Source organism: Saccopteryx bilineata, chromosome 7 (assembly GCF_036850765.1).
Source record: "Saccopteryx bilineata isolate mSacBil1 chromosome 7, mSacBil1_pri_phased_curated, whole genome shotgun sequence".
Lineage (NCBI taxonomy): Eukaryota > Metazoa > Chordata > Mammalia > Chiroptera > Emballonuridae > Saccopteryx > Saccopteryx bilineata.
This window is the reverse complement of record NC_089496.1, coordinates 48,629,673-48,654,653: the sequence shown is the minus strand read 5'-3', so window position 1 is coordinate 48,654,653 and position 24,981 is coordinate 48,629,673. Positions and strand designations below refer to the sequence as shown.

General features: G+C 43.9%; 1 protein-coding gene across 3 annotated transcripts; it reads left to right on the top strand.

The window, feature by feature from the left end:
* The first annotated feature begins 1,648 nt into the window (after positions 1-1,648).
* KBTBD2 (kelch repeat and BTB domain containing 2) lies at positions 1,649-23,493 on the top strand. Of its 3 annotated transcripts, none has more exons than XM_066238861.1 (4): positions 1,649-2,148; positions 13,026-13,525; positions 18,889-19,054; positions 20,804-23,493. In XM_066238861.1, the coding sequence occupies exons 2-4, from the start codon at positions 13,356-13,358 to the stop codon at positions 22,337-22,339; spliced, it is 1,872 nt and encodes a 623-aa protein (XP_066094958.1). In that variant the 5' UTR covers positions 1,649-2,148; positions 13,026-13,355; the 3' UTR covers positions 22,340-23,493. The 3 variants fall into 3 exon arrangements, with proteins under 3 accessions (XP_066094958.1, XP_066094959.1, XP_066094961.1); XM_066238862.1 differs by lacking the exon at positions 1,649-2,148 and adding an exon at positions 2,559-2,726; XM_066238864.1 differs by lacking the exon at positions 1,649-2,148 and adding an exon at positions 5,173-5,194.
* Positions 23,494-24,981: the final 1,488 nt, after the last annotated feature.

Below are 24,981 nucleotides of genomic sequence, written 5' to 3'. Positions count from 1 at the left end.
TTATCAAGATAGTCTCCTCCTTAAAAACAAATGGTTCTACAGGATAAAACACACTCATCATAGTATTTGATTCTGTCTTCCATTTTAGACTTTGCATCTCCAGGACCCAGTCTGGCACAAAAAACATTCAGAAAACATTAAATGACTGAATATTTTGCATGTCTTGATTTTTAGCGGGGGGACATAGGGGATTTATTTTGACAGTACGTTTATTAAAGCTGGGGACAGTGAAACAAGGAAGGGCTTAGGATAGAAGCAAAAGGAGAGAGGTAGAGATTCTTTGGCTCTCTAGAAATGTATTAGGAAAGCAATGAGCCCAGGTGGGGTGCTGTGGCTGCCAGGAAGTCAGAGAAAAGGGGCCTTGGAGACGGTCTCAGGGGGTCAGTCTAGGAGTGCCACTGCTCATTGTAACCCTCCTTGCACGTCTTACGGGGACCCTTAGAATTTAGGAGATGCATGCCAGAGAAGGAAGAAAGGCATGGACATGCTCCTGAGAGGGAAAGCGCCCCTTTTACGTGGCCTCTTTGTTGACTAGTATCAAAACATTTAAACATTTAATCAGACTAAGTAGAGTGACAGCATATTGGACGCTTAATAAGGATTTACTGAGTCGATCTAGTTTCTAAATCCTACCGAAAAGTCCTTTCTCAGTAGTCCCCAAAACACACATCTTCCTGCGCATTCAGTTGGTCGAGCCTATACTGGAGGGAAGCGGCTCTTCAGTAACATACAGCTTTCAGTTTTTAATTAATCCTGGACGTTGTGCAGATTGGGCTTGTGCCAGGAGTGAAATTACCAAGGTAGGTGACGGCTGTGTGGGTATTTCTGACCATCTCCGATCCACAAATAACTTTGTTCAAATGAGAGCGCAACTGTGCCAAGTTAACCAAACCAGGGAGGGCCACAGCCATCAGCTGCCGCTAAGGTTTGACTTCGTGAAGCTGAAATGAAGGTACTCTTCTGGAACTTGCTGGGGACGCGGGGTGCAGGGAGCAGCCCGCACTGCGGCACAAAACTATCTGAAAGCTCCCCACGCAGAGGCTCCCCGCCGCACCCCGGCGGTTCCTCCCCAACGCGGGCCCTTTCAGTGCTGCCTTGACTTGTGCCTTGGCCTGGAGAGCCCGGGACAGGGGACCTTTCTGGATGAGATCGGGATAACCGGACGTGCTCTGGAAGACGGAGGGCGTGTTTTGGTGAGAAGGGGCTGAACGGACAAAGCCCACGGACCCAGCTGCCCAGCGTCTCCCCTTATTCCCCCAGGTCTGTTGTTGTCTAGCCCCCATTCCCATTCCCCGACTGCTCTGCAAATTTTTATACTTCCAGGCGGAGAAAACAGCCTACGGCATAAACCTCGGTGCCTTGCTTCCCAGATTTCCTAGCAGGAAAATTCCCGGTCTCTCCTTGCACCGGAGTAAAAACCTGCACCGCCCGCCGCCCCAATCCGCGGGCTCCGCCGCGCACGCGCCCTCCGCTGACCTTCCCCGGGAAACCCCTTCAATAGCGTTTCCCCGTCACCTCGCAGCGCCCCCGCCCTTCTTGCTATTTCCGCTTCCTTTTTCGCGCCTGCGCGGACCCGATTGTTTTGGTTTTCCGGAAGGCTCCAGCCTAGGAAGAGGGGGGAGCTGGGGGAAGGCGGGGTGGGGGGAGGCCGGAGAACCCGGGAAACTGCAAAACTGCCGCTTGGGCCGCTCGGCGCGCGCAGCCGTCCGACGGCAAAGCTGGCCAGGCCTGGCCCGCGGCCCGTACGTTCCCGGGCGGTGCAGGGGCCCGCGAGGGGGCCGCCGAGGAGGCGAGAGCGCGCCGCAGGGGCGGGGCGGGAGCGGCGAGCCGGGCGTCTGGCGGCCCCGGGCTGACGAGGCGGCGCGGCTCCCGGGGGAGGAGCCTGGCGGTGGCCGGGCCCCGAGGAGCGCGCGGCGGCGCCCGCAGAGGACGCTGATTTCCGCGCAGGACCGGCCGAGCGAGGGGCAGCCGGAAGGAAGAGGCGGCGGCGGCGGCCCCAGCCTTCCTCGGCCGGAGGCGCAGGCGAGACCCCAGCCTGGGCCGCGCGGGGCGGGAGGGCCACGCCCCCGCCGCCGCCGCGCCCTAGGGGCCCAGTGTCCCCGGGCCGCCGGCCGCGCCGATTCCAGCCGTCGGGACCGAGGGACGCGGGTGAGTAGGCGTCTCCGGTGCCGGGAGAGGAGGGTCGGGCCGGGGCGTCCGCGACGACGCGCGGAGGACTCGGGAGGAGGGACGGCGGCGCGAGGGCGCGAGGGCGCGAGGGGGCTCGGCCCTTTGTGGCTGGGCGGGCGGGGGACGGCGGCGGCATCTTTCAAACCGGAGACGTTTCCGCCGCGGGCGGGGGAGGGCGAGGGGCCCGGCGCCGCGCCCCGCATCCCGCTCCCCGCCGCGGCCCCTGTGCTGCTGGGCGCCCGGCGTGGGCGCCGCGTGCGGGGGCGTTTCCGGCCGCGGGGCCCCGGGGCGGCGCCCGCCTCCGCCGAAACAGCCGCTTCCCGGACGACTCATGCGTGGGCCGGAGGAGCGCCAGCCCTTCCTGCAGTTTCCCTTCCGCGGCGCGTCCGGAGCGGTGGCCGAGGGATGCCTGGGCTAACAGAGGCCCCATTGTGAGCGGCGGGTGGTTTTTAGAGAGAGCAGAGGCCGCCCTCGGACACGGGGTGGGCCGGCGTCTGAAGTCGCTAACTTAGTGGAACTCGACCACCGCCGGGCACTAGAGCATCCTTTAGTTTGAGGTGCAGTAGTTATTTTCAGTTAGTATCTTTTTTTTTTTTTTTCTGGTTTAGCAATCCAAGATTTCTTTTCATAGCTTCTCAAGGGGAGAGGAATGTACACATTCCTTGGGTTACAGATGTCTGTCTAGGATTGTCCGCTGCCTCGATGGCCCCTTCAAGGGAAAGTAGAAGAGAGTCCAAAATGTAGAACTCACTCTGAAAGGGTATGTTAGTGTGGAATGCCCGTCGTCTGGGTCACTTGGCCGGATGCGAACGGAGGGTACAGGACTGGTCGGTCACGTGTTGCTTGTATCTGTTTGTCTGGCTCAGCCAGCATTGAAGCATTCGGAAACAAAACCATATCGGCAGTGTCGTCTGACCAAAGTGACATTTTCTTTTTTCTTTTTGGCCTGAGGAGTGTGGCTACGACTCTCCCGCCATTGTGACTTACTTTCGTTAACCTTTGGTAAGCACTCCCCCACCCCGACATTTTTTTCAAAGGGACTTTTCCTCTGACCTAAAGTGAATTGGAAAGTAAAACCAGGCCGTTGTTTTCCAGTCTTGATGATGTAGAATTTGTTATTCTTTCCATCCGGCCGCTAACGAATGTGGAGCTGACTCCTTCCCTTTGATCTTTTGTTGGTCTAGCGCGCATTTGAAGGCTTTTTCCGGTGGGGCCCTGAGATCCTCAAGGGCTTGTTATCCCTGGTGAACTAACTCTGCGGGGCTGTGGCAGTGTTGTTGAGTGTGCTTTAGAGTCCACGCTCGCCCACACAGTGCTGTGTTCTCTACACACAGCTTTGTAGGACACAGTTGGACAAGGTATAATTCTTCTCCCTTTTTTCCTCCCATAAGAAGCATTACCATGTAATATAATGTTCACTTTAGTTCCTTACCAGGCCTGGAAGGAGGTGGGTGGGAACAGGGGTTTCACGGTGTTTAAGCCTACATTCTTCCGTAGGTTTTTTTTCTCCTGGTTAATGGAAATAATGAGATATTTCATACGATCCAAACATTGAATGCATTTAAGGTCAGTTCCTGGAAACTTGATTGCAACCTTAAAAGGCAAAAGATATTTTGGTTTTCCCAAGAAATTAACACATTTAGCGAAGAGTTGTTTTTCTCCTTGCCCATATTCTTTTGTTTTTTTAATTTTATTTTTTTACAGAGACAGAGTCAGAGTGAGGGATAGACTGGGACAGACAGACAGGAACAGAGAGATGAGAAGCATCAATCATTAGTTTTTTGTTGCGCATTGCGACACCTTAGTTGTTCATTGATTGCTTTCTCATATGTGCCTTGACCATGGGCTTTCAGCAGACCGAGTAATCCCTTGCTCAAGCCAGTGACCTTGGGTCCAAGCTGGTGAGCTTTGTTCAAATCAGGTGAGCCCGCGCTCAAGCTGGCAACCTCGGTGTCTCGAACCTGGGTCTTCCGCATCCCAGTCTGACGCTCGATCCACTGCGCCACCGCCTGGTCAGGCTCCTTGCCCATATTCTTGAGACCAGGAAAAAGGTTTGGCCCTGCTGCCCTAAAAATATATGAATGAAAATGTCAATCCTTCTTATATCTCAGTTGTATTGATTTCAGTTTTTTGGCATTTAAATAGAGCAACTGGTTGGAATAACTCTGAATATTAGAAAGGACAGGTTGATTTCAGTTAAAAAAATTGTTTTATTGATTTTAGAGAAACATCTGTTTTTCATTTATTTATGCATTCATAGGTTGATTCTTGTTTGTGCCCTGATTGGAGCTTGAACCCCTAACCTTAAGTTAGGGTATTAGGACAACACTCTAACCAACTGAGCTACCCTGCCACGGCCAAGTACCTTAAGTATATGAAGGTTATTTCTGGTTCCTCCAGAAATTTGCAGTGGATTATTGTAGATTGGAGAAAAGGGAATAATTTTTTATTTATTTTTAATTTTTTTAATTTTTTTGTATTTTTCTGAAGCTGGAAACGGGGAGAGACAGTCAGACAGAGTCCCGCATTCGCCTGACCGGAATCCACCCTGGCACGCCCACCAGGGTGCAAGGCTTTGCCCACCAGGGCGTGATGTTCTGCCCCTCTGGGGCGTCGCTCTTCCGCAACCAGAGCCACTCTAGCGCCTGGGGCAGAGGTCAAGGAGCCATCCCCAGCACCTGGGCCAACTTTGCTCCAATGGAGCCTCGGCTGCGGGAGGGGAGGGTGGAGAGGCAGATGGGTGCTTCTCCTGTGTGCCCTGGCCGGGAATCGAACCCGGGACCTCTGCACGCCAGGCTGACGCTCTACCACTGAGCCAACCGGCCAGGGCAAAAAGGGAATAATTTGTTAAGTGCTTTAAACTTTTTCCTTCTCTGCTCCCCTCCCATGCCTCTAACAGGTGGTGGACATGTAGTGGCTTCTTCCATGGTAGGCAGAATATTCTAAGTGTAGTGTTCCTTTTACCTTTTATTTTACTTTTTACAGAAACTGAGAAATGTCAGTGGTTCTGATCATTCACAGTTAAGTAAGTAGCTGTGCCCTTAATCACCTTGTATGTATGAATGTCTGGGAACTGTTTTCTGTGATTGTGATTGCAAAAATCATTTGACTTGGAAAATGAAATCCCAGTGAACAAATTAGGGTCCACTTTCTTTACTCTTGTGAAATTTAGCTACAGCGTTCTTTAGTCTCTGCAGAGCTGGGAGGAAAAAAGTGATATCCAAAATAAGAGGCCATACTAGTAATTGTTCTGTCACAAATGGCATCTCCTTTATGTTTACATTTCTTAAAAGTGAGGCTACTTATTAATGTAATATAGAAGCTTACGTTGCGACCTGAATTTAGTTAGGGTACTGAGCATAAATTACTGGGTAGAGCTCTGTAGTCTTCTCAGTGTGGTTGGAAAGGAAGGAGAGTAGACCTAAACTCTAAATTTGATTGGAGGAGGGGATACTACTGAAACTGATTAAACTTGATAAATTCTTCAAAAGTCCAGGTGTTTTTCAATTGATGTTTGTCACAACTTTAAATAAATTCTGATTGTGTAATGGTTGACAGCCTAAAAACGAAGTCTTCTTAACATTCTCAACTGTGGGGGTTGTTTTGATAAGGTGAAACTATCAAACTGTGTCTGGCACCAACCAGGCTTTTGTTCTCCTGGGGAAGTCTAGCTGCTCCCTGAAATCAAGGAAGGCTTGTTTATGACTGGTGCCTTCCTGGCCTGCCTTGTGTCTCTCTGTGCTGGCGTCCTTCCGCCTTCTCAAGATTAGTCTTTGTTGAATTAGTTTGTTTCATGATTTATTTGTACCATCAAAATAGTCCCAATAATCTTTGAACACATTTCTCTTCCCTAAATTCCATTCACCCAGGGTAGTGGGGGGAGTGGAGGAGGGTCAAGAGGGACTAAATGGTGATGGAAGGAGACTTGACTTGGAGTGGAGAGCACACAGTACAGTATACGGATGATGTATTATGCAATGTTACACCCCAGTGTCACCCCAATAAATTTAATTCTAAAAATAAAATAAAATACCACTCACCCAAGGTGAAAAGAGCACTGTGTTTAAGTGCCGAGACCTTGTAATTGGGACCCCTAGACCTGGTACAGGTGTTGAGATTCAGGAGTTTGGAAAGGGCTACAAAAAGCTTCACCAGTGATGCATCAGTAAAAGTATTTGCACATATTTATATAGTAGTGCTGTGTGTCAGGCACTCTTCCAAGCTCTTTTTAAAACTCATTTAATCCTTAATCCATTGAGAAGAGTTTATTTTCATACCCCATTTTACAGCACAGAATGTAAGTAACTTGAAAAAGGTCACATAACTAGTAAGTTGCAAATTGAGCTTTCAACCCAAGTAGTTTGGCTCCACAGTCCATGCTCTTAGTTTTTGGCAATATTTAACATTCAGAAAGCCTTGGAGCCTTTCCAGCGAAAGTTTTCAATCTTCTGTGTTGACATTGGTAGCATTGGAAGTGGCAGCACCACCTAAGTTGGTAATACACAACTTGAAGATGCTTCATACAGATGATGACTTATTCTCTTACTATTTTATCCCTGCTGTGTACAGTAATTTTTATGAAATCTTTGTTTGCAGCTTTCTCATCTTTTATCCTTTCTTTTAAACAGTTCAGTGAACTGCTGATCAGCCTCATCGGTTAAGGGAGGAAAACCAGTTGCAATAATTTTCCATAAGAATTGTTTCAGGCCCTGGCCGGTTGGCTCAGTGGTAGAGTGTTGGCCTGGTGTGCAAAAGTCCCGGGTTTGATTCCCGGCCAGGGCACACAGGAGAAGCGCCCATCTGCTTCTCCACCCCTCCCCCTCTCCTTCCTCTCTGTCTCTCTCTTCCCCTCCGGCAGCCCAGGCTCCATTGGAGCAAAGATGGCCCAGGCGCTGGGGATGGCTCCTTGGCCTCTGCCCCAGGTGCTAGAGTGGCTCTGGTCGGCAGAGCAACGCCCCGAATGGGCAGAGCATCGCCCCCTGGTGGGCAGAGCGTCGCCCCCTGGTGGGCGTGCCGGGTGAATCCTGGTCGGGCGCATGCGGGAGTCTGTCTGACTGTCTCTCCCCGTTTCTAGCTTCAGAAAAATACAAAAAAAAAAAGAATTGTTTCAGATTTTTAAGTAGAATTATATATATTACTGTGAATTTCTGATTGATTTATTTGTAATGATCACTTAATAACAATGTTTTGGAATTATTTTGTGTAGTGGAATTCACTTATTAGAACCTTGGAGGCTTGGGTGGTATTCTAGACAAAAATACTAGAACCCAAATTTTATGTCAGAGTACACTGTACTGTATAATATTCTGAGTTTTATTATGTCATGATTGTATGACCTCTGTTATTCTGGTTGGCATTTCTACTGTGTTCTGTGAACTATGTCCTAATGGTGTGCTTTAAAAGATAGGACTTTCCTGGTACTCTTGAAGTACCTGGTCCCAGGAATTGTAGCCTGTAACAGTGATTTCCCAATATTGGGCCCCTTGGTTCATCTAATCAATCTATGTATCCACTACATGTCTTTTGCAAGCATTGTTTTATATACAGTGTGTCCATCAAGTCATGGTGCACTTTTAACCGGTCACAGGAAAGCAACAAAAGACGATAGAAATGTGAAATCTGCACCAAATAAAAGGAAAACCCTCCCAGTTTCTGTAGGATGATGTGGCAGCATGTGCAGATGATGACATAACACCGTGTATACAGCGGAGCAACCCACGGCCATGCCAGTCGAGATGTGGACGGTACAGAGGAAAATTCAGTGTGTTCTGTGGCTCGCTAAATTCGAATCCGTGATCAAAGTGCAACGTGAATATTGGCGCGTTTATAACGAAGCGCCACCACATAGGAATAACATTACTCAGTGGGATAAGCAGTTGAAGGAAACCGGCAGTTTGGTGGAGAAACCCCGTTCTGGTAGGCCATCAGTCAGTGACGAGTCTGTAGAGGCTATACGGGATAGCTACCTAAGGAGCCCTAAAAAAATCTGTGCGTGAGCCCACATCAAACTGCACTGAATAGGTATGAAACTGGGAGAGTTTTCCTTTTATTTGGTGCAGATTTCACATTTCTATCATCTTTTGTTGCTTTCCTGTGACTGGTCAGAAGTGCACCATAACTTTACGGACACACTGTACATCTTCTCTTTTTTAAATGTATGTAGATACTGTAGTTGATAAAATAAATTTTTTTTTATTATAATAGTTCTTTATCATTGTGGGGTTTTTCAACAGATTATGATGTGGAAGAATGACCCTTTTTTAAGCTTTTAACAAAGGGTACTCAAACTTGATAAAGAAAGTGTTTCACTTTCCACTGAACCTGCAGTAGTGGGGGAAGCAGTAGTGTGATTAGGTATGAGATGTAAAATACTTAAATTGAAAAGAGGTTATATAGGTTAGATGAATTATATTTAATTCAACTTTCAAGCATTTAAGTTTTGTGCTTTTTCCTTGTTTTGTGATCTGAAGGGAAAACATTCAAGAAAAACAAGTTATATATATTATTTGCTGATTCCTTTTTTCTTTTACATAATTTTTTCTAATTTTTGTTACTTTTTCCATAATATAGTGGTAGTGTCAAAAATACAAATACAAAGGATGTATTCCATTTAATATAATATGAGCATGTGTGACGTCGTGGGTGTGGCAGTATTGACAACAGGAACAGACCTACCTAAGCATTGGACAAAATAGAAGGCAGATAACTGGTTCTCTCTGATTTATTATTATTTTTTTGTATTTTTCTGAAGTTGGAAACGGGGAGGCAGTCAGTCAGACTCCCGCATGCACCTGACCAGGATCCACCCTGCATGCCCATCAGGGGGCAATGCTCTGCCCATCTGGGGCGCCGCTCCGCTGCAACAAGAGCCATTCTAGTGCCTGAGGCAGAGGCCATGGAGCCATCCTCAGTGCCCTGGCCAAGTCTGCTCCAGTGGAGCCTCGGCTGCGAGAGAGACAGAGAGGAAGGAGAGGGGGAGGGGCAGAGAAGCAGATGGGCGCTTCTCCTGTGTACCCTGGCCGGGAATTGAACCCGGGACTCCTGCACACCAGGCCGATGCTCCACCACTGAGCCAACCAGCCAGGGCCTGATTATTTTTTTAGAGAGGGAGAGAAAGGAGAAGGAGGCGGGGGAAAGAGAGAGAAGCATCAACTTCTTGTTTCACCTAGTTGTGCCATTGATTGACCAGGGCTCCAACCTACAATCTAAGGGTGGGGGAGTATGGAGCCAGGGCCCTCTGGATGGATTCCTGGGGGTGGAGCTGGCACTCTTGAGATCCACTGGGTGACCCCACAATCAAACTGGAGACCTCGGCTCTCCAGGGCGATGCTTATCTACTGGGCCACCAGCCAGGGCACTACCTGATTCTTAATATTTGATCAAGAAGCAGTCTGACCAGAGATTGGTGCATATGGCCTGCAAGCTGTTATTGTAAATAAAGTTTTATTGAAACGGTCTTGTCCATTTGTTTACATAATGTTTTTTGCTGCTTGCAAACACCAGTAACAAGTATTTGGGACAGAGAGTAGGTTTACAAAGCCTGAAATATTTTTGTCTTTGTGATGAGAAGAGAGAGTAAGTAGTACATCTTTTGAAAGTTTGTGGGTTTTTTAAATTAGATAATCATTGCATATATTAATAAATTCAGTAGATCTTCAAAAGTTTTTTCTTACTCTGCAGTGTGAACCACTGTTAGCAGTGGGTGCAGGTGCCAACTACTTTCTTGATTCCGTATTTCTTGTGGTATCAAAAGTTTGGAAATGGAAATATCAAGACGCCTGGATTTCAAGGAAACTGTGTCTTATACCCAGTTGCTTCACTTACTTGCCAACCTCTTTTTTGGTTATTGAATTTGTCTAGTTTGGTTTTGGAAATTGATTTTTGAGAGAGAGAAATCAATTTGTTATTCCACTTGTTTGCATTCATTGGTTGGTTGATTAATTATTTTCAAGAGAGGCAGATAGGGACAGAGAGACAGGAAGTGAGAGATGATAAGCATCAAGTCTTGCCTGACCAGGCAGTGGCACAGTGGATAGAATGTTGGACTGGGATGTGGAAGGACCCAGGGTCAAGACCCTGTGGTTGCCAGCTTGAGTGCGAGCTCAACTGGTTTGAGCAAAAGCTCACCAGCTTGGACCAAAGGTCACTGGCTCGAGCAAGGGGTTACTTGGTCTGTTGAAGGCCCGCAGTCAAGGCGCATATGAGAAAGCAATCAATGAACAGCTAAGGTGTTGCAATGCCCAACGAGAAACTAATAATTGATGCTTCTCATCTCTCCGTTCCTGTCAGTCCCTGTCTCTCTCTCTCTCTCTCTCTCTCTCTCTCTCATCTCTGTAAAAAAAAAAGCATCAAGTTTTCGTTGAGGCACCTTAATTGTTCATTGATTGCTTTCTCTTATGTGCCTTGACCTGGGGGCTACAGCAAAGTGAGTGACCCTTAGCTCAAGCCAGTGACCTTGGGCTTCAAGCCAATGACCCCAAGCTCAAGCTGGATGAGCCCATGCTAAAGCTGGCTACCTCGGGGTTTCAAATCTGGATCCTCTGCGTTCCAGTCTGATGCTCTATTCACTGCACCACTGCCTGGTCAGGCTAGGCTTTGCTGCATTCTTTTTTTTTTTTTTTTTGTATTTTTCTGAAGCTGGAAATGGGGAGAGACAGACTCCCGCATGCGCCCGACCGGGATCCACCCGGCACGCCCACCAGGGGGCGATGCTCTGCCCCTCCCGGGCATCACTCTGTGGTGACCAGAGCCACTCTAGCGCCTGGGGCAGAGGCCAAGGAGCCATCCCCAGCGCCTTGCTGCATTCTTAATGTGAAAATAGCCAGTGATTTTAGTTATTATCTATTAGTCTTAGAGGTTGTAGTAAATACACTGCTCACAAAAATTAGGGGATATTTCAAGAATATGAAGCAATAAAAAAAAGCATTTGATTTTTTTTATTAAACAAGAACATTAGAAAGGCAAACAGCCCTGGCCGGTTGGCTCAGTGGTAGAGCGTCGGCCATGGTGTACAGGAGTCCCGGGTTTGATTCCCGGCCAGGGCACACAGGAGAAGCGCCCATCTGCTTCTCCACCCCTCCCCCTCTCCTTCCTCTCTGTCTCTCTCTTCCCCTCCCGCAGCCAAGGCTCCATTGGAGCAAAGGTGGCCTGGGCGCTGAGAATGGCTCTATGGCCTCTGCCTCAGGTGCTAGAATGGCTCTGGTTGCAACAGAGCGGTGCCCCAGATGGGCAGAGCATCGCCCCCTGGTGGGCATGCCTGGTGGATCCCGGTCGGGTGACTGCCTCCCCGTTTCCAACGTCAGAAAAATACAAAAAAAAGGAAAAAAAAAAAAAAAAGGCAAACAAGTCAGTGTTTGATTATGCAAATGAGATGCTAAACCAAATTTTATTTCATTGGTGAAAATGCGCTATACAAAAGGCTGAAAGGACTGGAGTATCTGCACGTTCCCTGATCCCCTAATTTTTGTGAGCAGTGTAGTAGAACTTAGATTTACAGTGTAATTTTCACAACTGGAAGAGCAAAGTCATTACCTTAACTGACCCAAATTACCTTAACTGACCCAACGCCACACACTCTGCATCTGTTTTAGTTAACTTCCATAGTTACCTTGGCTGGATACTTGACAGATTATATCAAGTTAGCTGTTCCTTGAATAGTATACTTGGGCAGGAAGTACTGATCTTTTTGTCATACGGATCATATCTTGTGAAAAGATATGTTGGTGGTTCCAGCGATGATCATATTTATAGGTTTTTGTTTGAACCCCACTTGACTTTATGATTATGGGAACTAAGAGTCATCACATTAGAAAAGAGATGGTAGTTTTTTACTGTTACTATAAGCTTATTATGTGAATTTTCCTTTCTCTTATTTGTAATTTCTTTGCTGTAGTTGAAAATAATGATTTACAAATAAAGTTAAATTTTAATTCAGCTGGAGTATCTTTTGATGAGTGGTATGCAGTCTGACTGAAACCAAGGTTTTGTTTCCTTGGGTGAGTGGCCAGTGGTTCCAACATTGTTGCTGAAATAAGCCCCTGTTCCTAATTTGAAGTAAGTCCTGAGGACAAACTTGCCCCCCCCCCCCCCAATATTTTGGCAACTTTTGTGCATTCTTTCAGGTGAGTCCTCTGCAAATAGAATTTCGATTGGATTTGTATTAAATTTGCACATTAAATTGGAGAACATTTATATTTGTATGATACGGAGTCTCCCATAAGAATACATGTCTATTTTGTCTTGTTTGTGTTTTTGATTTTTTTCTCCCAATAAAATTGTATGCTCTTAAAAAGATTTATAGGAAGGAAACACTGTGTGAAGATTAATATTACATATACTTCCCTTGTAGAATTGAACTGCAGATATAAAAAAATACAGTTTATATTTTGCAAATAAATTGAGTCCATTTACCGTATAGTTTAATAATGTAAATTAAATATAAAGCTTTTGTGAATACATTTAAAATATATCTCCAAAATGAGATTCTCTGCCAGAAAAAGGGTATTTTTCTCTTAAGTTATGGTCATATACTGCCACTCAAATATGTAGGGGAGATGGTTTTATGATTTAAATTTTTTATTTTTAAAGAACTTTAAAAATGTATACTTATGTGCTTATTTTCTACAATGTTTAATATTTTGTATAGAAGACAAAATTAACTTAAAATTATGAATGTTAATTATTTTGTCTTTAAATTTTAAATGTAATAGACTTTTAAAAACATTCCTTCTCATGTTTCATTTTTATGGTAAAATCTAAAGTTGAACTTCAAATAAATATAATTTTTATTTGAAATGTATGCTGAAATATTCTGGGCCTATATACTGTAACTGAACTTTTCTTTTTACTTATTACAGAAGAGCCATAGAACTAGGATGCTGCCACGAAACCTACCTCGGGTGTTCCTGTCTTTTCCTCATGAGCTGTACAGCAATTGCAGATCTGAGCAAGATGTCGCAGACTGTTGAGAACCTCTGAAGCACCTCATTACCACAGGATGGCCTAGGAGTGCTTCTGGGTCAATAACAAGACACTGTTCCATAGTGAATGTGTCAGTCTGAATTCTGAATGCTGCAGATAAAAGCAAGCAAGAGTTTCTTCCTTTAGTTCTGAAACATTCACTTGACCTTCCACCAGTAAGGCTGACTTTCCTTATCTGCTCTGGGGGATATTAATGGAATACAGTCATGTCCACTCAAGACGAGAGGCAGATCAATACTGAGTATGCTGTGTCCTTGTTGGAACAGTTAAAACTGTTTTATGAACAGCAGTTGTTTACTGACATAGTGTTAATTGTTGAGGGCACTGAATTCCCTTGTCACAAGATGGTTCTTGCAACATGTAGCTCTTATTTTAGGTAAGTACTGTAATCTTGGTTAGTTTCTCATTTCAAATGCAGAATTTTAGCTTATTTTAATATGAATTCTTTTAAACATTATTTACATTTAAAAAATAGATGTCTTAATGTTTTGTTCAAATTTTCTATTCAGAGGATATAGTGCTTTATGGTCATTTCCTTGCCTGTATAAGGGACAAGTGAAGGAAATTTTTATTATAAAGGTTTAACTACAAAAATGGTGAAATTAAGGAAAAGATGGGGAGGCAAAATGATTTAGAATGTTGTTTTTCCATTAAAAAAGAAAAACAAAAAGTCGTTTTGGGTTTTTTTTGGTATTTTTCTGAAGTGAGAAGCGGGGAGGCAGAGAGACAAGACTCCCACATGCACCCAACCGGGATCCACCCGGCATGCCCCACTAGGGGGCAATGTTCTGTCCATCTAGGCCATTGCTCATTGCAACCAGAACCATTCTAGCACCTGAGGTGGAGGCCATGGAGCCATCCTCAGCGCCTGGCAAACTTTGCTCCAATGGCTGCAGGAGGGAAAGAGAGAGAGAGGAAGGAGGGGGAAGGGAGGAGAAGCAGATAGGTGCTTCTGTGGGCCCTGGCCGGGAATGGAACCTGGGACATCCACACACCAGCTGACACTCTACCACTGAGCCAACTAACCAGGGCCTACTTTTTTTTTTTTTTTTTTAATTGAGAGGCAGAGAGACAGTCTCCCACATGAGCCCTGATCAGGATCCACCTGGCAAGCGTCCTACTGGGAGATGCTCCGTTCATCTTGGGCTGCTGCTTTGTTATTTGGCATCTGAACTATTTCAGCAGCCGGGGGGGGGGGGGGTCATGGAGCCATCCTCAGTGCCCTGGGCCTACTTGCTTAACCATTTTGAGCCATGGCTGCATCAGGGGGAGAGACGGAGAGGAGGGGGAGGGGAAGGGTGAGGAAGGAAATGTCACTTCTGTGTGCCCTGATTGGGAATAATCAAACCCAGGACTTCCACACACCGTCAGTGCTCTACCACTGAGCCAACTGGTCAGGGGGAAAAGTCTTTGTACTTAAAGATAATACAGTATGAAAAGAAATAAAAATGAATGGGGTAATTTTCATTTATTTTTGAGATTTTTAAATATCAGGTCTATTGGAAAGTTCTGTCCGTTTCACAAGTTTCAACACATAAGCACGTTTATTTGGCGCATGTGTGCCTCTCTGTTTTTATCACTTAATGTATACATACTGTCGTAGCAAATTAAAACAAAGTTGATTCACGTTAGTCTTATGTGTGAAGCGATAGTGTACCCATGGCTACTGATAAAGTTCATTTATGCCACTGTAATTTTTACGAATTTCAACAAGGAAGAAATGCTTCAGAAGCATGTAGAAATTTATTGAAAGTGTTTGGTGAAGCCTGACCTGTGGCGGCGCAGTGGATAAAGCGTCAACCTGGAAACACTGAGGTTGCCGGTTCAAAACCCTGGCTTGCCTGGTCAAGGCACATATGGGAGGTGATGCTTCCTGCTCCTCCCCCTTCTCTCTCTCTCTCTCTCTCTCGCCCCCCCCTCTAAAATGAATAAATAATAAAAAAAAGAAAAAGAAAGTGTTTGGTGAAGGTACAGTTTCTGATGGGACATGCAGAAGATGGTTCGAAAAATTTGAAATAGGTGATTTCGACCTTTCTGATAAGCCATGTTCTGGGCGACCATCTTTTTTTAAAGGATTTTTGTTTTTTAATTTATTTTTTATTTTTTACAGAGGCAGAGAGTGAGTCAGAGAGAGGGATAGACAGGGACAGACAGGAACGGAGAGAGATGAGAAGCATCAATCATTAGTTTTTCTTTGCGCGTTGCAACACCTTAGTAGTTCATTGATTGCTTTCTCATATGTGCCTTGACCGCGGGCCTTCAGCAGACCCAGTAACCCCTATTGGACCCAGTGACCTTGTGTTCAAGCTGGTAGGCTTTTGCTCAAACCAGATGAGCCCGTGCTCAAGCTGTCGACTTCGGGGTTTCAAACTTGTGTCCTTTGCATCCCAGTCCGACGCTCTATCCACTGTGCAACCGCCTGGTCAGGCTTGGGCAACCATCTTTGATCGATGACGTTGTTAAGACCATGCTGGAGCAAGATCTTTTTCTGACGACATCGGAGATCACAGAAAGGCAAACCATTTTGGACCATATTCGGAAGATAGGATTGTGGAAATATTCAAGATGGGTGCCACATGAATTAAGTCAGAAGAATTTGGATGGTCGAGTTGTCATATGCACATCTCTGCTCAGAACAAAATCGAGCCCTTCTTGAACCGGATTATAACGGGATGAAAAGTGGATTACCTACGAAAACATTGTAAGGAAAAGGGCATATTGTGAACCCGGAAAACCTAGCTCTTCCACCTCTAGACCAAATTTGTCTGAATAAGAGAATGTTGTGTGTATGGTGGGACATTCGAGGACTAATACATTATGAGCTTTTAAAACCGAATGAAAAGCTCAATTCAGAGAAGTATCATCAGCAACTGGATAATTTAAAGACAGCAGTACAAGAAAAGAGGCCGGCGATGTTCAATAGAAAACATCATACTGCATCATGATAATGCCAGGTCACATGCTGCTTTGGGGACTCGTCAAAAAATTGCAGAACTAGGCTGGGAAATTGTCGCATCCACCATATTCCCCAGACTTGGCACCCTCCGACTATCACTTGTTTTTGTCCTTACAAAATTTTTGAAGGGCAAAAAATTCAAAAATGAAGAAGATATTAAACAAGCACAGGTTCAATTTTTCTCATAAAAAGATAAAACATTTTTCAAAAATAGGATATACAAATTGCCCTCGCGCTGGCAAGAAATCATTAATAATGCAATTATATTATTTAATTAAGTTTATTGATAGTAAGAAAAATTTGTATTTTGTTTTATTCCAAAAACGGACAGAACTTTCCGGTAGACCATATAAATTTTAAAAGTAGTAAGTCATTGTTTATTAAAGAGCATAATACTTTTAGAGGATAATTGGCACTATTTAGACATCTCAAGGACCTGTATTTTCTTTGTGATATCCTAGGCTAACCAGACTCTTTGCCAGATTTAAATATTTAATAATCAATAACATTGTTGGTATTCTCTATGCCTCACAGTTTAGAAGTTGATTTAGTTATTTGTTTGCTAATTACAAATAAGTAAAGCTTAACTTTACATTTTTATGACATTTTGTAACTTTTAACCTTTTAAAAGTGGGTTACTCTTTGTTAAGTGTTTCATGAGAGGAATAGAAGCTAAGGCATCACAATGCCTTTATTTTCTGCCCTTTGGTTGAATTGTTAATGTTTGAAAGGGACAGGGTGAATCAAGATTAATTAAATGGGAACCACTACGTTTCTACTACAGATATTAGCAGTCATAAGTGGAGATCAACAATGAATGTTAATTTCTGCTGCTCTTTAGTGGCAGCTGTGGACAGGACAGGTGTAGTTTGACCTTCATGTAAATGTACATGGAAAAGATGTAGAATCTTCACCTTCCTCATGTAACACATTTCATAACGATTACAGAAACTGAGGTCCAGGTGCCCACTGGCTTTGCTGTGTCTGCAGTTGTTTCAGCTTAAGCTGGATTTTCCATGTAATTTCAGACACGTTTTCTTACCTTAGAAAGCTTTGAAAACGGTGTTTCTAAAACCTGGTTGATCATCAGACTCTTGTTGGGTGCTTTCACAAATAGAAATTCTTGGATTTCAAACCTAGAAATTCTAATTTAGTGGTCTAAGTTACAATTTCAGAATTTGTATATTTAAGAGTATTCCAAATTATTGTGATGGTTATATTTTTCTCTAGGCTTTGTCAGATGGTATTAGAAATTTGAGGTTACAGAATCAGTACCTGGGCCCTGTTTGCTTTCCCTTTTAAATGACCACTAACTGTAAATTGATTATCCATTATTAGAAAGAGTTTTTATACCTTAGTTGTGGAATTTCAGATTGACATTTGTAATCAGACTAGAATCTTTTGTGGTAGTACTTAGCAGTCATCTAGTTGAACCTTAAAGCTATGCAGAAATTCTCTCTAATATTTTTGTCTTATCTTTAATCAGGAAGTAACATGGGTTTATTTAGATGTCTTTGTTTTCTTCCTCTTTTAGTTTGTGGTGATATAGATAACACTATTTAACTTCTCTAGTCATGAGGTTATTAATCATTAACTGATTGTGTTGGAATTGGTTTTCCTGAAGACCAAGAAATTTACATCTTCCATTAATGTTACAGGCTTAAAGACAACAGTCTTTTTAGGGCTGCTGCTGTTTCCTTATCACTAGCTAGCACCCTTCTTTAGTGTCCTTGGTCTTCTGAGAGACTACTTACCCTAGAGCAAATCAGATAATAAGGAGAAATACTAATAAGTCCAATACTTGCTGAAATTAAAGCCACTCATCCACAATACCACACTCATATTAATCTTTTTCTGCTCTGGTCAGATAGCTCAGTTGTTGAGAGCATCGTTCCAATACGTAAAGGTGACCAGTTTGACCTGGCACTTATGTGTCCCTTTCAGTCTGGTTTGTTCCACTGAGCATAATGTTTCTGAGGTTCATCTGTGTTGTAATACATTCAATACTTAGTTCCTTTTATTGCCAAATAGTATTCCAGTGTATGAATGTGAGGAGGACATGCAAACCTCGGAGATACTGTGGGTTTAGTTCCAGACCACTGCAATAAAGCAAGGACTGTAATAAAATGAGTCACAACTTTTTTGGTTTCCCAGTGCATATAAAAGTTATATTTATACCATAGTCTATTAAATGTACGACAGCATTGTCTAAAAAAACAATGTGCATACCTTAATGTAAAAACTATTGCTAAAAACGCTGACCATCATCTGAGCCTTCAGTGAATTGTAATCTTTTTTTTTTAAAGACTTTATTTTAGAGAGGAGAGAGACAGAGGGAGAGGGAAGGGGGGAGGAGCAGGAAGCATCAACTCCCATATGTGCCTTGACCAAGCAAGGCCTGGGTTTTGAACCAGCAACCTCAGAGTTGCAGGTCGACGCTTTATCCACTGTACATGAATTGTAATCTTGATGCTGATGGAGGATCTTACCTCCAATTTGTAAAATAAAATGCAGTATCTACAAAGTGTCATAGGCAGAGTGCAATAAAACAAGGTTTGCCTGTAAATGAATTTTGATATTGCCACTCAGAATGGTGTGAGGAATAGTCTGATTTGTCTTTAGCACTGGACTGTAGTTTTCTGCTATCTCCCTCAAGAGTTTTCCCAGTAAGTTGTCCATCAGCAAATCCCCTAAAGAAACATCCACGTTATGTAGTTTTGTCTTTTTAGCTCTATGTTTGTATTACACTGAACCCAAAGGTTTGTTTTTCCTCTCTTTTGTAGGGCCATGTTCATGAGCGGACTGAGTGAGAGCAAACAGACACACGTACACCTGAGGAATGTGGACGCAGCCACCTTACAGATAATTATAACCTACGCGTACACGGGTAACTTGGCAATAAGCGACGGCACTGTAGAACAGCTGTATGAAACGGCTTGCTTCCTGCAGGTCAGCGGCTTTCTGTTGTGTACAGTAACTGTGCTTTATGTTTTCAAGAAACATGGTTTCATCAGTAGTAGATCTATGTAGTTTTCTTATTGCAGATTTTAGAAGGTACAAGTTTTCTTACAACATGTAAAGGAAAAACAGAATAGCATTTGATCAGCCAGTAAACTAGTTTTATGATGGGATTTAATTAAAAAGAGAAGTGAAAAACTTATACTTGTGCCTAATGTATCATTGTTTAGATTACAGGTAAAAGTAATTTTTAACAGTGGTTAAGTGCTTCAGTCTTTTTTTTTTTTCTGAATAGAAGTCCTAATTTTTTATGGTATTACTACTTCACAGAAAATTTTAAGATTCTCATGGAAATGATCAAACTTTAAATATGTAGAACAGCCATTTGACCATATTGAGATCTTAAGAAGTATATAACCTAAAATACTGTACCTATAAGTAGGTACCTATTCTATCTATTGGGGAAACTGAAGCCAAAGACATTCACATCCCGAATCCAAATTTGAAATGGGGAAGTGCTATCTTTCTACATCTTACAAATTTCTGTCAGCTTTTTTTAAGCCAGGACTAAAAGCAGGTGTTTTATTAAATTGCTAAAAACTGAGGAATTTAAAGAAATTGGATTCCAGAGCACTATGTTGCTGTAAGTAGTGACACTTGCCTTACCATATTTTTCTGTTGTATTAATGAAGTTCATATTCCTCTGCTTGCCCAAATGCAAAGTGAGACTCTGCCTCTTGGACTAGGTTACCCTGGCAACCTGGGATTAGTCATTTATGACTTTCACTATTAACCACTCACTATTAACCACATGAAACGATGATGTTTCCATATGCCTGGTACTATACTATGCTTTATATAGGTTCTCATCCAGTTCTTACAATAATTGTTTGTGAGGACATCCCCGTTTTATACAAGAGGTAATTGGGACTTGGAGAAGTAGCAATTTGTCTAATAAGGTAGCGTGCAAGCCCTGGCTGGCAGTGTGAGTGAGATCCAAGCCGCCCAGCCTCTATCAGTTGTTTCTAAGTAACCGCTGTGGATTTGCTGCTTCTTTTTTTCTATTTAACCACTGTGATGTCAAGTAAGTATAGTAGGGGGCACTTCTCATTCATCTGGAACTGCTTTTTCTTCTTAAGAAAAGACATATCTAGAAAACTTAGAGTTGCTAAGCTAGGTCATCCAAATGTAGATAGTCTATAACTACACAGAATGTATTTGTTGTTCCTTTGCTTGGTTATTTTTTAGCCTTCTAGGTAAGAAAGACATGTATAACTATTCTTAGTCATTGTGCATAATTATCTGGTTTTATTTGGCTATCTTGTCTCTGTTGATAAAACCAAATTCCAGCTACTCAACAATATAGAATCATTTTCTGTACTATGATTTATTTACATTGTTTTCATTTGGTTCTCTCAGTTATTTATTTTAAAGCCTAGAAAAGTGTATAGCTTATACACCAACTTCCTTACCTTTCCCTTTAGTTTGTTAAAAGCCTACTTAGTGTTACACTGCCAGCTCCTAAATAGGGCAGTTAAGTAGGCCACTGGACAGGTAGAATAAACACAAAGCTTTATACAGAGTTATTTGATTTTATCATTACAGAAAATATCTCCTAGCCCAAAATATGTATCTAAAAATAAAAACTACAGCATTAGGGGTCTGTTTAATATACCTGTGTCTACATAAAAATAAAATTTGTCTATTCTGCCTTTATCAACTTTTCTTTTTACATTTTAGGTAGAAGGTGTGTTACAACGGTGTCGAGAATATTTAATTAAAAAAATAAATGCAGAGAATTGTGTGCGATTGTTTAGTTTTGCTGATCTGTTCAGTTGTGAGGAACTGAAACAAAGCGCTAAAAGAATGGTGGAGCACAAGTTCACTGCTGTGTGTCACCAGGAGGCCTTCATGCAGCTGTCCCACGACCTGCTCATCGACATTCTCAGTAGCGACAACTTGAACGTGGAAAAGGAGGAGACGGTGCGCGAAGCCGCCATGCTGTGGCTGGAGTACAACACGGAGTCCCGCTCCCAGTATCTGTCCTCGGTTCTGAGCCAGATCAGGATCGACGCCCTGTCAGAAGTCACGCAGAGAGCCTGGTTCCAAGGCCTGCCGCCCAATGACAAGTCTGTAGTGGTTCAGGGTCTGTATAAATCCATGCCCAAGTTTTTCAAACCGAGACTTGGGATGACGAAAGAGGAGATGATGATTTTCATTGAAGCATCTTCAGAAAATTCTTGTGGACTTTACTCTTCTGTCTGTTATAGTCCCCAAGCAGAAAAAGTTTACAAGCTGTGCAGCCCACCAGCTGATTTGCATAAAGTTGGGACTGTTGTAACTCCTGATAACGACATCTATATAGCAGGTGGTCAGATTCCTTTGAAAAACACGAAAACGTATCACAGTAAGACCAGCAAACTTCAGACTGCCTTCAGAACTGTGAATTGCTTTTACTGGTTTGATGCACAGCAGAATACCTGGTTTCCAAAGACCCCGATGCTCTTTGTCCGCATAAAGCCGTCCTTGGTGTGCTGTGAGGGCTACATCTATGCCATTGGAGGAGACAGCGTAGGGGGAGAACTGAACCGGAGGACCGTGGAGAGATACGACACGGAGAAGGATGAGTGGACAATGGTCAGCCCGCTGCCCTGCGCTTGGCAGTGGAGCGCAGCAGTGGTGGTTCATGACTGCATTTATGTAATGACACTGAACCTCATGTACTGTTACTTCCCAAGGTCTGACTCGTGGGTAGAAATGGCCATGAGACAGACCAGCAGGTCTTTTGCTTCAGCCGCGGCTTTTGGTGATAAAATTTTCTATATTGGAGGGTTACACATTGCTACCAATTCTGGCATAAGACTCCCCTCCGGCACTGTCGATGGGTCTTCAGTAACTGTGGAAATTTATGATGTGAATAAAAACGAGTGGAAAATGGCAGCCAACATCCCTGCTAAGAGGTACTCAGACCCCTGTGTTCGAGCTGTTGTAATCTCAAATTCTCTTTGTGTGTTTATGCGAGAAACTCATTTAAATGAAAGAGCGAAATATGTCACTTACCAGTATGATCTGGAACTCGACCGGTGGTCTCTGCGGCAGCACATATCTGAACGTGTACTGTGGGACTTAGGGAGAGACTTCCGATGCACTGTGGGGAAACTGTACCCATCCTGCCTGGAAGAGTCTCCGTGGAAACCACCCACCTATCTGTTTTCACCGGATGGGACAGAGGAGTTTGAACTGGATGGAGAAATGGTCGCGCTGCCGCCTGTATAGTTGGGAGTTCAGGAAGTGCACGCCTGATTTATGTGCTTTTTCATTTTCTTTGCTAAGCAAGAGGCTATGAAAGGACAAAATATGAGTACATAAAAATCTATCTTTGATAAATTTTATTTTTATGCCCTACTTAATATTTGCATCAGTATAATATATATCAGTGAATCTTGCAGAAAGATGTGCTTCCATAATATGAAATAGATTATCCAATAATTAAGAAACCTTTATGTGTAACACGAGAGCATAGAATCTGGATTATCTAACATCGGTAGCCCTGTGTGTGTACAGCTCTAAAGCTCACTTATTAAACTAGCTTCCTGTTCCTAGCGTGGTAGATCACAGGCTGTGCTGAGGTTACTTTAGCATATGTATTTCATTCCTGTGCTTCTGTTCTGAAGTCTCAGAGTACAGTGTTTATCAGTGTAGTTAGTTCAGCTGCGCTTAACACTAACGTCCGTGTTGGATTAGAAATGTCTAAATGCTATACTATAGTTGAGGAAGATCTTCCATTTCATGGTATTGCACAGGGAAAGCTGTGACTGCAGGATCAGTCTAACTATACTATGAGGTGCATGTGTTCTCTTTTCACTAACTTATACTTGTCTCTAGAATACAGGTCTTCCAATCAGCTGGCCATTTACCAGGTATGGACTTAAGTTGCTGGGCTTGCAATAAAAATTGCTGGTCCCTCATTGTGCGGGTCTGGGTGGAGCTTTCATCAGTGACTGCCTCCACTTTCTGTATTACATTAACATTGGCTCATGCGTATAACTACCTGCTGCTGTCGTAGTTCTCCATCTTAAAGACTTAGAGTGGGTCAACCAGGTGATTACATCTTAATTTAATAACAAGTATTACTGTAGAGTGATTGTGTAGTATGCGTTAGCCGTCAGGGTGTGTTTCTTTAACCTGTTGTGTGCGTGTGGGGTAGGGTTAGGAAGGCGAACCATTCAGGCATTCTCTGCACCAGCGGTGCGGACGGCAGGTCACGAGGGCCGCTCAGGCATTCATCCCAGGAACCACTAGCAGTAGCGGCGCCGCCATCGGACATGAGCACAGGTGCTTCACGACAAACATTACTAGCATGTTCAACTGCATAATGTTCTGGCACTGTATTTTGAATGATATTAATTTATTAAATAAATTGTATATATTCAGTATTTGTTTTTCTTTGGTGCTGGGAATGGTATACTTTTAGTTTTAATTGTACTGGGTCAGGTTAGCTTCTTACATGTGATTTCTTCAGAATTTTGGGTTTACATTTATCTTGTGATTTGACCCTTGCTGGACCAGTCCACACTGTAGATCAAAAACAATGCCTTTGGCCTGACCTGTGGTGGCGCAGTGGATAAAGCATTGACCTGGAAATGCTGAGGTCACCAGTTAGAAACCCTGGGCTTGCCTGGTCAAGGCACATATGGGAGTTGATGCTTTCAGCTCCTCCCCCCTTCTCTCTCTCTCTGTCTCTTTCTCTCTCCTTCTCTCTCTTCTCTCTAAAATGAATAAAATAAAATAAAATAAACCAAAAAAACCCAAAAAAAACAATGCCTTTCACCCCTAATTGCATATTAGACTCATCTGAGGTGCTCTTTTAAAGCTTTGGATGGTGCCGGAACTTCACCCCAAAGCAGTGAGCTGCAGTCTGGTGGGTGGCCCTAGCAGCAGTGTCTTTGAAAGCACGACAGGTGATTCTTACATGCAGGTCCTTTGAGAACTATTGGGTTAGGCTTTCAATACAGGCGCTCCTCAGAGATCATGTGCGCTCAGTTCCGGGCCACGGCGCTGTGGCGAGTGGGCCCGTTTCTGCTGGTGGAGGGCTTTCTGTTTGTACAATGCAGCCTCGGGGAAGGCAGTGAAGCGAGCTGAGCCTGTACCAGGGTGGATGCGAGCTCACCCATCTCCTTCATCGCTGCCTCCGCCACTACTGAAGAAAAGAAGTCATGGCCAAATGTGCTTTTTTTTGTATTTAACATTTTATTCAAGAAATTTTTTTTAAAGATTTATTGATTTTACAGAGAGGATTGATTTTACAGAGAGGTGGGGTTGGGGAGCGAGAAGTTTCAACTTATAGTTGCTTCACTTGAGTTGTTCATTGCTTGTTGTGAATGCCTTGACTGGGCAAGCCCAGTGACCTCAGCATTCCGGGTCGACGCTCTATCCACTACACCACCACAGGCCAGGCAAAGAAATTACAATCCATGATAACAGTTTTCTGTTTTCTTTATTTTTCTGAAGCGAGGAATGGGAAGGCAGACAGACAAGACTCCTGCATACGCCTGACCGGGATCCACCCGGCACGCCCATCAGGGGACTATGCTCTGCCCATCTGGGGCGTTGCTCCATTGTGGCCAGAGCCACTCTAGCACTTGAGGCTGAGGCCATGGAGCCATCCTCAGTGCCCGGGCCAACTTTGCTCCAGTGGAGCCTTGGCTGCGGGAGGGGAGGAGAGAGAGAAAAAAAGGGGAAGGGTGGAGAAGCAGATGGGCGCTTCTCCTGTGTGCCCTGGCCGGGAATCCAATCTGGGACTTACACACCGTGCCGACACTGGGCCAGTGCTCTACTGCTAAGCCCACAGTTGTTTGTTTTTTTTCCAGTTACCAATCTATAAAGGTGATTTTAAATTGAAAGACCATTTCATAAGT

Coding starts and splice junctions, on each gene's coding strand:
- KBTBD2 (XM_066238861.1), top strand. CDS start 13,356: ATGTCCACTCAAGACGAGAGGCAGATCAATACTGAGTATGCTGTGTCC. Junction 13,526..18,888: donor ACATGTAGCTCTTATTTTAG/GTAAGTACTGTA, acceptor TCTCTTTTGTAG/GGCCATGTTCATGAGCGGAC. Junction 19,055..20,803: donor AAACGGCTTGCTTCCTGCAG/GTCAGCGGCTTT, acceptor TTTACATTTTAG/GTAGAAGGTGTGTTACAACG.